At 50.3% G+C, this 12,065-nt stretch overlaps 1 protein-coding gene across 1 annotated transcript in view; it reads right to left on the reverse strand.

The window, feature by feature from the left end:
* Positions 1–244: 244 nt before the first annotated feature.
* The window catches only part of KAT7 (lysine acetyltransferase 7), a 35,062-nt gene continuing 23,241 nt past the window's right edge, over positions 245–12,065 (reverse strand). Inside the window, exons 10-15 of the mRNA XM_077315529.1 lie at positions 9,537–9,626; positions 8,338–8,478; positions 7,541–7,634; positions 6,695–6,841; positions 5,836–5,942; positions 245–1,092 (exon numbers count right to left, since the gene is read on the reverse strand). Of these exons, the coding sequence (XP_077171644.1) occupies positions 991–1,092; positions 5,836–5,942; positions 6,695–6,841; positions 7,541–7,634; positions 8,338–8,478; positions 9,537–9,626 (681 nt within the window). The 3' untranslated portion in view covers positions 245–990. The remainder of the gene's footprint in view (positions 1,093–5,835; positions 5,943–6,694; positions 6,842–7,540; positions 7,635–8,337; positions 8,479–9,536; positions 9,627–12,065) is intronic.

A 12,065-nucleotide genomic window follows, 5' to 3' on the forward strand; every position in this document is an offset into this window, starting at 1 on the left:
ATGAAGCCTTGCAAGCCCGAGCAGGTGCAATGGCACATCATGCGCCAGGACATGCCACACGCGCACAGACTCTCTCTTGTGGGGGATCAGCTGCACAACCCCGCAATCCCATGAGGGAAGGGCCTGGTGCAGAGGTACCGCCTAAGTCAGGGGTAGTCAAACTGCGGCCCTCCAGATGCACATGGACTACAATCCCCATGAGCCCCTGCCAGCAAATGCATTCGCTGGCAGGGGCTCATGGGAATTGTAGTCCATGTGCATCTGGAGGGCCGCAGTTTGACTGCCCCTGGCCTAAATGTTCTGACTGGAAAGGAACCGCACAAAACAGAAAGGAAAAAAAAACCACAGGAACCGTGTCCCTCAACTCAGAAATCGGAGCCCAGGGTTGAGGGGGAGTGCATGAACAACGTGGCACGGAAGGCTCCTTGCGTGGACCCCCGGGTCACGCTCAGGCTTGCCGACGGACGCAGCAGGATGCAAGTCCTGAGGCAGCTCAGCGGGTGTGGAGTTCTTGCCACCAGCGCCCGGAGGGTGGGTGGGAGGGCTAGGCATCCCCACTGGAAAAGCGGCCGTGGGGACAGGGAGGCTGGAACCCGGAAGATGCTGAGACACAAAACGCCTCCCGCCACGGGCAAAGGTGACCTCCGCGGCTCAAGGAGCAGCGGGCGGGAAAGAGCAACACTAGGGAGCACGGCTGCTCCTCGGGACCACGGCAGCCCTGGGCACGGAGCCCTCTGGTCTTGGCAACCTCGACCGAGGCCGGCATGGAAGAAGATCCCACTGAAGCAGGAGCTGCTGTCGTGGACGAGGGGGGGTCCCGGGCCAGGGGTCCCCCATGGGAGAGGGCCCCTGGGGAGCACACGGAAGAGGGGGCTCGGCATCGACGACACATCCACGGACCCCGCAGGGCAGGTCTTAATGCTGGGGAAGGGAACGGAGGCAGCGGCCGGTGGGAGAGGGGCAGCCCCGCTTCCTGGAGAGGTGGGTCCGTTAAGTTCCTTTGGGAGGGGTCCATTTCAAGCAGCTGGGATCCATGATTTTATTGCTGTTGGACCTCTTGGCCTCTTTGGCTATCCACTCGTCAATGAGATCCTAAAATGGAGTGAAGGAGAGGCGTGTTAAAACACGGAAGAAAGTTGCAGGTGGGCCAAGAGAGATCTGCATCTATCAGCTTTCCAAGGACCCCTCCCCCCGGAGGTTAGAGAAACAAACTTTTTTTGCCCCCGCCAAACCAGTTGAGCTGTTGGGAATTCCTTCTGAAGAGGCATGCTCTTCTGGTTCATCTCTGGAAAGGACACCAAGGGCTATTTTCCGACACAGAAAACAGTGACCTTCGTTTCTGAGAGTCTACTAGGACCAAGGTTCTCAACTCTGGCAATGCTAAACTCTGGCAATTTGACTTTTGTGGGGACTTAGTCGCCTCCCTCTCCCTAATCCCCCTCCCTCCATGTGCCCAACATTTCCCCCTTAAAAAATGCAACGAGACACGAAATGCCTTCCTCATCACAGGTATCTCTGGGCTTCTGAATTCCGGCTGCCCTGGAGAAGCACCGGCATCCAGGCAGTTCTTCCACCTGGTGGCAGCAGTGGGGAACTGGAGAGCTGACCCCACCCTGCCCCTCGCCCACGGCCACCCTCCAGGCCTCTCTGAGACATCTGCAGGCAGTCTTAGATCCTCCTGCACTTCAGTGCCTCTGCCCGCCGCACCCCTGGTCACTTTGCAGCATGCCCGTGTTCATCTTCAGGCACGCCGTTGGTGCCAGACAGCGGGTAGGGTACTGCTCCTACTGCTCCCTCACAGAGGCAACGTGTAACTTGGGAGCTTGAACTCATGAGCTCTAAACCCCAGGCAGAAGGACATTCAGCGTTCTCAGCACCCTTGCAGAAGTAGTCCAAGTCATCAGGTCTAGTTCATCCCCCTCCCTGCAGATAAGCGCTTGTCTTGTCTACGGCTTCATATGGTTCCACAGAGAGAACTCTGTTTGTCTGGAGACAGCCTGAATAGCGGTGGAAGGGGCCAGAAGGGGAGAGCCAAAGGAAATCTCAAATCCACCCCACCCTGTGGCTCCAAGCCCATGTTTAACTGCCATGGCTCCTTGTTCTGGACACCCTGGCTATCTTCGGATATACTGGGTGAGCACATGCCTACCATCACAAGGAAACAGCAATCAGGTTAAAAGAAATGCAAGGAAGGGGAGGAACGGGGAGAGGGGGTGAGGGTGAAGGTCTTTATGGGACTGATGCAAACATTGTCTCTGGAAGCCGTTCCTGATTTCTGCACTTTGCAACAGGCAACACTTCCTGAATTGGATTCAGAATAAGCCTCCCAATTCATACCACTTCGGCATTTTTTAATTGAGGTTCTGTTGCTTTAAACTGTACTTGGACAAGAGGGTTGGCTGCCTCAAGCCTTTCACCAGCCAAAAGTCCAGACAAAACGAAGAGATATCAAGCTGGCTGCTATGGCAAAAGTACATTCAATTTGAAACATGCCAGAACGAGATCCGGTATACCTCGGATCCAGCCTCTGCTCTCCACTGAACATTCAGAGCCTCAAATAAGCCCTGTGGAGGGCCTGAAGTAGTCCCGGTTTGAATCTGGCCTTTATCACAGCATTACAGGTGGCTGCATGCAAACTGCTTTCTTTAAACCTCAGCACATACACACATCCTGCCTGCATCAGCAATACGTGGAGAATAGTGCAGATCTAGCCTCAATTGCTGAGTTGCAAAAGTTACAAGAAAGAAGCAGGGCGGACTGCAACCAGAGCTTCTGGTGGTGAAACGGAAGGAGGGGGGGGGGAATCCCCTCTGGCCTCACAATAAGGTTCTGCTGGTGATAACCGGGCATACCTGCCTGATGAATGGGCAAATGTCCTGACCCTTTTCTTCAGTCACCAGTTCCCTGCAGGCCTGGTTGGTGTGTATTTGCAGGGAGGGGTGAGGGGGAAAAGGAGGAGGAGAAGAGTTGGTTTTTATACCCTGTTTTTAACTACCTGAAGGAGTCTCAAAGCAGCTTACAACGATCTTCCCTTCCTCTCCTTACAACAAACACCCTGTGTGATAGGTAGGGCTGAGAGAGCCCTAACAGAACTGCTCTGTGAGAACAACCCTAAGAGAACTGTGCTGGCTGCATGTGGAGGACTGGAGAATCAAACCCAGCTCTGCAGGTGAGAGGCTGCCACTCTTAACCACGACACCATGCTGCCTAATCAGGGCTCTTGGATAGCAGAAGAATACCTGGGAAGGGGGAGTGAAAGAGAAAAGGCTGTCCCGTGGTCAGATCAGGTAGAGGCTGAACTTCCAGGGAGACGGATTAGAGGGCTCCTGTCTCCAAATCTGTATTGCGTGTGAGCAAGACAAAACAGCGAGAGTTTGGAGTTTGTGCTTACATAGAGGGGAAGGCTGAAAAGCCTTTCTCGGGAGACTTTGGATGTCTCAGAGTCTGTCTTTCTTGAGAAAACAGGCCAATATAGAGAAGGCTTAAGCCAGAGGTAGTCAAACTGCGGCCCTCCAGATGTCCATGGACTACAATTCCATGAGCCCCTGCCAGCAAACGCTGGCAGGGGCTCATGGGAATTGTAGTCCATGGACATCTGGAGGGCCGCAGTTTGACTACCTCTGGCTTAAGGAAAAGAGTGTGGCTGTTTCAGGACCACATACGGAGGGAAACCTTTGCAAGGGGGAGCTCACGCTTACCCTGTGACTGCCTGAAGTCAAGGGAAGGCCAATGTTCACCTAGCAATAAGAAGCTGGCTGCTCGCTGTTCTGCTCGCACAGGAGACGGCCAACGCAAATGTTACAACTTAAGGAACCCAGCCGAAGCCTCTGCAAATAGTTTCAAAGCCTCTGTTGTTTCTCCTAACCCTGGCAGTGAATGAAAGGGTTTTTTAAAAATCTGCTCCCTGGTGTCTCGTATGAAATAACTGCCTCCAGAAGACCTCTAGTCTGACTCAGATGGCCAGGACTAGCCTGATCTCATTCGACCTTGGAAGCTAAGCAAGGTCAGTCCTGGATAGTACTTGAATGGCAGACCCTTGAAGACAGGGGTAGTCAAACTGCGGCCCTCCAGGTGTCCATGGACTACAATTCCCATGAGCCCCTACTTGTAGTCCATGGACATCTGGAGGGCCGCAGTTTGACTACCCCTGCTTGAAGAAGTCCAGAGAGCCAGCTTGGTGTCGTGATTCAGGGCGGTGGCCTCTTATCTGGAGAGACGGGTTTGCCTCCCCCCCCCTCCTCCACATGCAACCAGCTGGGTGACCTGTTAGAGCTGTTTGACTGAGAAGTTCTCTCAGAGCTCTCTCGGCCCCACCTACCTGTTGTGGGGAGAGGAAGGCTGGCTGGGTGGTTGTAAGCTGCTTTGAGACTCCTTCGGGCAGTGAAAAGTGGGGAATGAAAACCAACTCTTCTTCTAGAGGCAAGCAGGGGCAAACCACCTTTGAACGCCTCTTGCCTTAAAACCCCTCGGGGGCTGCTACAAGCCGGCTGAGAACTGATGGCAGAAAAAGGCCCTCCAGGTCCGGGAGACGGCCACTCTGGTCTCATTGCCCATCACATGACTTCTTACGTGCCCTTTGGAGGATGCAGTGAAGAAGGAAGTTGGGCAAGACTGAGAGAAAGCAACAAGAACATTAGGAGGATCCATCCTACCCAGTGAACTGGACAGAAAGACAGTGAGATGTGTATGTCCCGACAGCGGGAGACTCTGGTTTCCCCGGAGTCACCAGAAATATGGACAGGCCCACTGCCTTTCTAATCTCCCTCCCATCCCAAGAAACGCAGGGGGGCTGTTGTGTAATCCCAGGTCCATCAATAATAAGACCTCAACCCTACAAACGTATTTCGTAGATCAAAAGGTGGACCTGGTGGGTGTGACGGAGATCTGGGTAAAAGGGGGCGAAATGGTCACCCTCATCTTTTTGATTGTGGTGATAACAACCAAGGTTAACCAAATCTTTACTTAGGATTGGGGTTTGGGTTAGCAGCAAACAGAGAATGCACAACTCCAAGGGATGAAGAAGGTTTACAGAGTTGGGTATGTCTGGCTTGGAGATGAGAAGGGCCATTAGGTAAAAGAGGGGGCCAACGTGTTTAGTCCAGCTTTAGGGAACAATGGATTCAAATGATGGGAAAGGAAGTTCCACGTAAATATTAGAAAGCATTGTTTGATGGTGAGGGCTGTTCCGTCATGGAATATGCTGCCTTAGAGCATATAAATGCTGCCTTTAGGAGATTGAATGGGCACCTGTCAGGAGTGTGTGTTTTTGAAGTCCCTGAGAAGGTGGGGGCCTAGACTGAATGGCCCTCAACCAGCTGATGATTCCTGGCCTAAAAGAAGCCCGCTTGGCCTCAACTAGGGCCAGATCCTTCTCTGTCCTGGCCCCCACCTGGCGGAATGAGCTCCTGGAGGAGATCAGGGCCCTGACAGAACTCAAACACTTCCGCAGGGCCTGCAAAAGGGAGCTCTTCCACCAGGCCGATCGAAATCACTACACCTACAGGGCCCCTGCACCTCCCTCCCAGGAATCCATGCACCCAGTCTGAACCTTGGACCTGTTCGAATTGTTTAGTCTATTATCCTCAATTGTGGTTATTAATATTGATGTTGTTATTGTAGTTCATTCATATGTTATGTAGAAACACAGTTCTATGTACCGTTTTTCATTCCATGTCCACAGCCCTGAGCCTCAGGGGAGGGTGGTATATAAATATAACAAATAAATAAATAGATACTGATTCAGAATAGCAAGGAAACAAAAAGCAAAAAGCAGACTGGAGGCGAGATCTAACAGAGAGGCCAGCATGGTGCTTGAATGAGCAGACGCACTCTTACCTGTCTCTTTAAGACCAGGTGTTTGCCCTTCCAGTATTTGAGCATCTGAAGAGCTTGCAGTGTGCTGACGATGTCGACAGGGTTGACAGCGGTCTCCTGGCTGATCTCTGAAGCAAAGACACACCATCCCGTTAGGAAAGCAAAATTAAAAGAGGGCAACTGAGAGAACCTAACAGAGAGCTCCCCTCATCTCCTTGCCAACTCTGGCTTTAAAGGTGCAGCTGCCTCAGGACCACAGATGCAGGACAGAGCTTCTTCCACAGTTCTGCTCCCTGAGAATTATTGACAGGTGGAAAACATGTAAATCAGCCTAGCATAAAATACCAGAAATCAGAGAAGCTAAGTAAGATGTCTAGCATCCAGTAAGACCTCCATGGTAACAACAGCAATGTCCCTCACAGTCCCTTAAGCTTCCAAATGATCAAGTGAGACAGAATAAAGTATACTTAATTAATGTGCATGATTTGCATGAGTTAACAAATTGAAGGATGGGGTTTCCCCCCACAGATATATATAGGTGTGTGCGTAGTCACATACAGAATTGTATGTCTCCATAAATCAAACAAAAACGTTTATATCTCCAAGGCTGACCCAAAAACTGTCCCTGGAATAAATTATTCTGTGACTTCGGGTTGTATGCCAGGTAAACAGATGATGTTTACAAGATGTCATAGTCCCATTGTATACGGCACTGGTCAGACCACACCTGGAGTACTGTGTGCAGTTCTGGAGGCCTCACTTCAAGAAGGACGTAGTTAAAATTCGAAGGGTACAGAGGAGAGCGACGAGGATGATCTGGGGCCAAGGGACCAAGCAGAAAGGAGTTTGCTACTGACATCTCCCCTTCCCAAATCCTTACCTTTGATGGAGATTTCTTTGCCTTGGAAGTTATGCAAATATCGAAGAAGGACCTCCTTCCAATAGCTACGGTAGCTGATAAGGCCCAGGTCTGAAAGCGGCCGTTCAGGGGAGCCAACCTTCTCTTCCACTTTGGAAAGTAAATAGCCTGGAGAAGGGAAGAACCGAACTCAGTGGAAGCCTGACTTAGCCAACCTCCAGACTGCCTATTTAGAATACTCTCTATACAAAGAATTCCCAGTGGAACCTCTAAATCACATTCACTGTTTTTTGCTGAGCACAGAAAGGCTAGGGACTCCAGGCAGGTGCTCACTCTTGTCAGTACTGGGGAAAAGGGGATCCTGACCCCACAATGCTGCAAGAGGTTTTTATTCTACGCTGTATACACCCACTCCTCCTCCACATGCGGCCAACTAGGTGACCTCAGGCTAGTCACAGTCCTGTTAGAGCTATTCTCACATAACAGTAGTATCAGAGATTTCTCAGTCCCACCTATCTTACAAATCCAATAAATAAATAAACTCAGCTCTCCAAATAAGTCTGCTGCTCTTAACCACTATACTATGTTGTCTAGCAAAGACCCCGTCATTAAGCGATCATCTGCTGCATTTTTAATATACGCTCTGTTCCATTACTGAGATGATCATTCAAGGTTTATTGTATCATTCCAGCATGTGTGTGTGTGTGTAAGTCAGGGGTAGTCAGAGGGGGAAAGCGAATGCTGGCAGGGGCTCATGGGAATTGTAGTCCATGGACATCTGGAGGGACATCTTGACTACCCCTGGTGTAGATCCTGTCTAAGAGGAGGAAGCTGCTCAAAATAAAGTAACATAAGTGCCTTACTTACTGAAGTCGATAAGCATTTTGCCGTAGCCCTGTCTCATGTACTGAGGCATCGTTAGGATGCAGGAAACATTATAGTTGAGGAATGAATTCTTCTCCTAAAAGGAAAGATCACACCGGTCAGCGGTCCCACCCAAGAATCACAAGGAGAGCAAAACGTCTGGTTCAAACGCCTGGTTTTCCAATGTGATCGGAACAGGCTTGGATTGGAACCAAAATACCAAGCAGAGGCTTGCAAACTGCTCGAGGGACTAGGAACTTGTATTTCTCAGAAAAGCCCTTACTCATATCCCTTCATGCTGCGCTACAAAGCAATTCTGGAATGGCAGAACCTTCAAAAGCTGTTGGTGTCAGGGCACGGTGGAGAGGAACCAGGTTCAAATCCTCCCCTCCATTGTACTGTTCACGTGATGGTCTTGAACATGCCCAGCCTAACCTACCTAACGTGAGGATAAGGCAAAGGAAGGGATGCGACCTGAAGCACCTCAGAGGAAAGATTCAGATGAACAGGGCATGGGCCAAAGGGGGGGGGAACCCTGGTATCGCTGGGCATGCCTAAGACACAGCTAAACTCCTCTAAGTTCACTGAAATCCAGGTGCGCAGAAGGGTGTAGCTCTGCTGAGGGTGGCAAATATGTACACAACCCACAACACAATCCTAGGCAGAGTTACTTTGCAAAGGACTGCACGGTTCATCAAAAACAAAACTCTGATTAGTCACACAAGGTGCCAAACTGTACCCTAGTAGGCCATGAAACGCCCCCCCCCCCCCTATAACAAAAAAAACCCACAGCAACAGACCTTGGAAAAATAACCTATGAGGTGGCAGCCAGTGTTGTCTGCTTCTGTCATGACGTAAAAGAGAAACGGCTCGACATCGTAGTACAGAGTCTTGTGGTCCAAGAAGAGCTTTGCCAGAAGGCACAGGTTCTGGCAGTAGATCTGGAAGGCATCAGAGAGAGGAGGTCATTCAGAGGGGGAAAGCGCAAGGCTGGGAGACAGCAGAGCATCAGGGAGCCCTGGAATCAGCTGCAGGGAAGATTCAACAGTGATGGCTCCACAAAGCCTACAGGCCTCCGCATGAAACAAGAGCTCTATCTAGTGCGAGCCAGAAGACGGCTCCGGTCTTATTGCATCCCCAGTTGCATTTCTACTTAAGTGAGATTGTGTGCAACTAATTTTGCAGGAATATATGTTGTTCACTGCCCTGAGCCTAGATACAGAGAGGGGTGGTTGGCTGGTTGGTAGGTAGGTAAATAAGTAAATAAATACATTTCTAAGCACGATGACATGCATCAAGAGGAAAATGCCAGGTGCAGCAAGAGATCTTGTGCAAACGGCATTGCGCTGAACTGGTTTTTGTTTCCTCTTGCACCCTTCTGGATCCAAGCCCAAGCAAGGTTAGCAAGGAGGCAAATCATATCACATGTTTAAGACCAGCATCCGATTATGTAGCACCACGAGAGATGCTTTACTTTGTGACTCAAAGTGGCAAAAAAAATGTATACCCAGTTTTAAAAAAATATCTGATGTGTAAAACTACCATTTCTTCACTCTAAACAACATACTGCTGGATACAATTTGAGAACTTGAAAATTAACACAACTCTCCAGACAGCAGACTGCGTGGCTTACAAGCACACGGTGCCAGGGTGAACCTCTCTATTATTTCAACCTCCAATAGCAAGGAAAGGCTGTAGCAAAAGGTTCCTATGTGTAATCCTCCTGCACATGCCTGTCATAAGAGAATTCTGTGGAAGCAGAATTCTGAGCTGTCCCACAACTTTTAGTGATTCTTATTAAAGCTACTTTAATGCTATATTTCAGGACGACATGATTAGATTGCTCTTATTTGTAAATTTAATACTTTTTGTATTATTTCTGTATTAAGATTACTGGTCTAGGACGGTCAATAAATGACTTTGGCTGAGCTGTCCCAGCTGAGCCTGCAAGTGCGGGTGTGAGATTCTCCTATTTTGAGTGCTCCTCCACATACGTTACCTTGTTCTTCTTCCCATCTACTTCAAACATCGAAATGGAGCCCTTGCGGTAAATCTCGTCCCCAGGAGGATGCTTCCAGACGCATTTGGCCTGTGGAGAGCAAAGGATAAGCATCGTGACAGGTGTGGCCTTTAATGGGTGGCTTGGAAAGCACCAAGAGGGGACTGAATATCGCAGGGTGTATGCGTGGGGACAGTTGGGTGCTTCTAATCCTGCACCATCCGCCGGCAATGGTGCTTTTTGTTTGTTTGCTTGCTCAGGAGATGAAGAGGCAGCATGCCCTATCTCTACCAGTGTATATCCGCATGACTAAGTGCTCATTTGTAATAGTCCATTCAGGTTAAACCCCACCCTGCTAGTAAACAGAACTGATTGCTGTGGCCACAGGCCATAACAGCCCAGCATGACCACCGACATATAACCGTGTGCCAGAACAGAAGGGTTAAAACTTATCAAGTTTTAAACCAGGGTTAGTCAAACTGCGGCCCTCCAGATGTCCATGGACTACAATTCCCAGAAGCCCCTGCCAGCATTCGCTGGTAGGGGCTTCTGGGAATTGTAGTCCATGGACATCTGGAGGGCCGCAGTTTGACTACCCCTGGTTTAAACTAAGATGCATAGAAATAAACTCAACGACAACAACTCCAGAAAATGATACGGGATTATAATTGAGCCCGAGTCCTTGCAGAATTACTGATTTCTTCCTTGTATTCATGGATACACAAAAGTAGTCTCTTTGAGGGTTACAAGAGGGATAGCACCACTCAATAAAATATTTATACATTCCTCATATGAGCCAGGAAAAGTTACAAGACATCGATCCAGCGGTTTGTTTCAAACGGGCCCATCGAAGGAGCAATGAAGAACAAAGTGTACAAGACCATCCACCTGACTCGGACCACGAGGTACTTTTTGGCATGTGCCCTGTAAATACTCAGATGGCATGGCTTGAAAATGTGCCCTTGTAAATGCCTTGGGAACTGTAGTCCCTGGACCGCAGGGCCGCAGTTTGACTACCCCTGGATAAGAGCATAATGTAATCACCACTCAGGGGCTCAGGAGCCCCATGGTTGCATTTTGACAAGCCAGCTGCGGCTCTTCTGAGCATTGCTCCTCAGTGTGGCATCCTGTCCCATATTGTGCAGAAACGTGGTTGGCAAGCAGCTTCCACCTTGAAGCCGGTGTAGCCACAGGGACGGGAGGCCAAGGAAGCCATGAGACCCCCTGGAGTACAGGCCTTCTGCCATCCTCTCCAGCCAGCTGCCCCTCCTCCACTCTCTTCCCCAGCCCAGGCAGGCGGTGGGAGGACCGGCTGTGGGGTCGTGTGGAGTGGTTCTCTTCCCCTTTCTCCCCAAGCAGCTTCCTCTCCTCCAGGAACCTCATCTGTCATTCTGGGGAGAGAACGAGGCGGAAGCTCCTTCCTTCCCTCCAGCTACAGAAGAACCAGCTAAGCCGCAGCACTTAGCCTTGCCTAGTATCTAGAAGGCCAGGCTTGAACCTCCACTTGCTGCAGCAGCTTGCTGGGTGATCTCTCTCTCTCTCAGCCTAAGCTACCCGGTAAAGCTGTTGGGAGAAGAAATTGGAGTGAGGCTTCCATTGCAAGCTGCTTTCAGCTGTCATGGGTGGGGCGGGGAAGCAGGTATAAATATCTAGCCCCAAGTAAACACTCAGTCTCTGTTCAGACTCGGGTTCAAACCCTCCTTTGGCCAAGGAAGATTCTTGGGAGATCTTGGGCCAGCCACTTTCTCATCGCCCGCTTTGCAGGATTGTTGTGAGGATAACATGGGTGGGAGAACCACAACGGCACCCAGAGCTCTGCAGAGGAACTGCAGGGCAGAACAGCACAAAACACCTGTTAAGGGAAGACAGCGAGTTCAAATCTCAAGCAGACAGGAGCCCATCACGTTCCCTCTGTGGGCTTTTTATTCCCCAGAATGGGTCAGGCACACAGCACCACTTGCTTTGTCCTGATATGGTCTTGAGGTCGGAAGCACCCATTTGCCTCTCTTGCCAGCTTGGCATCTTGGAGAGCCAGGTGGGATTCCCCACTGCTCCTCCTCTACATGCAGCCAACTGGGGGTCTTGGGCCAATCATAATTCTCTCAGAGCTCTCTCAACCCCGCCTACCTCCCAGGGTGTCTCTTGTGCAGAGAGGAAGGGGATTGTCAGCCGTTTGGAGACTCCTTCAGGTAATGAAATAAAAAGTGAGGTACAAAACCCAGCCCTTCTTCCTGCTAAGAGGTGAAAATAGTCAAATGTTCTCACAGACCTGGTATCTGCCTCCAGGAGAACCTTCCTCACTCCTGTTTGTAAGAATGGCCACTTCTTTAATCCGAAAGCTCACCTCATGACCTTATGCAAGTTGCCTGAGCTCAGGCTGAGAGCAGGTGGCAAAACCTGATCCACCAGGGGGAGACGAAAGGCCTAGAGATTCGTGCATGAATGGTAGTGGCTAAGGAGCTGCGGCTTCTGCTCTGGAGAGCCAGGTTTGATTTCCCTCTCCTCCGCATGCAGCCAGCTGGGTGACCT

The sequence above is a fragment of the Paroedura picta genome, chromosome 16 (genome assembly GCF_049243985.1).
Source record: "Paroedura picta isolate Pp20150507F chromosome 16, Ppicta_v3.0, whole genome shotgun sequence".
NCBI classification, from domain to species: domain Eukaryota; kingdom Metazoa; phylum Chordata; class Lepidosauria; order Squamata; family Gekkonidae; genus Paroedura; species Paroedura picta.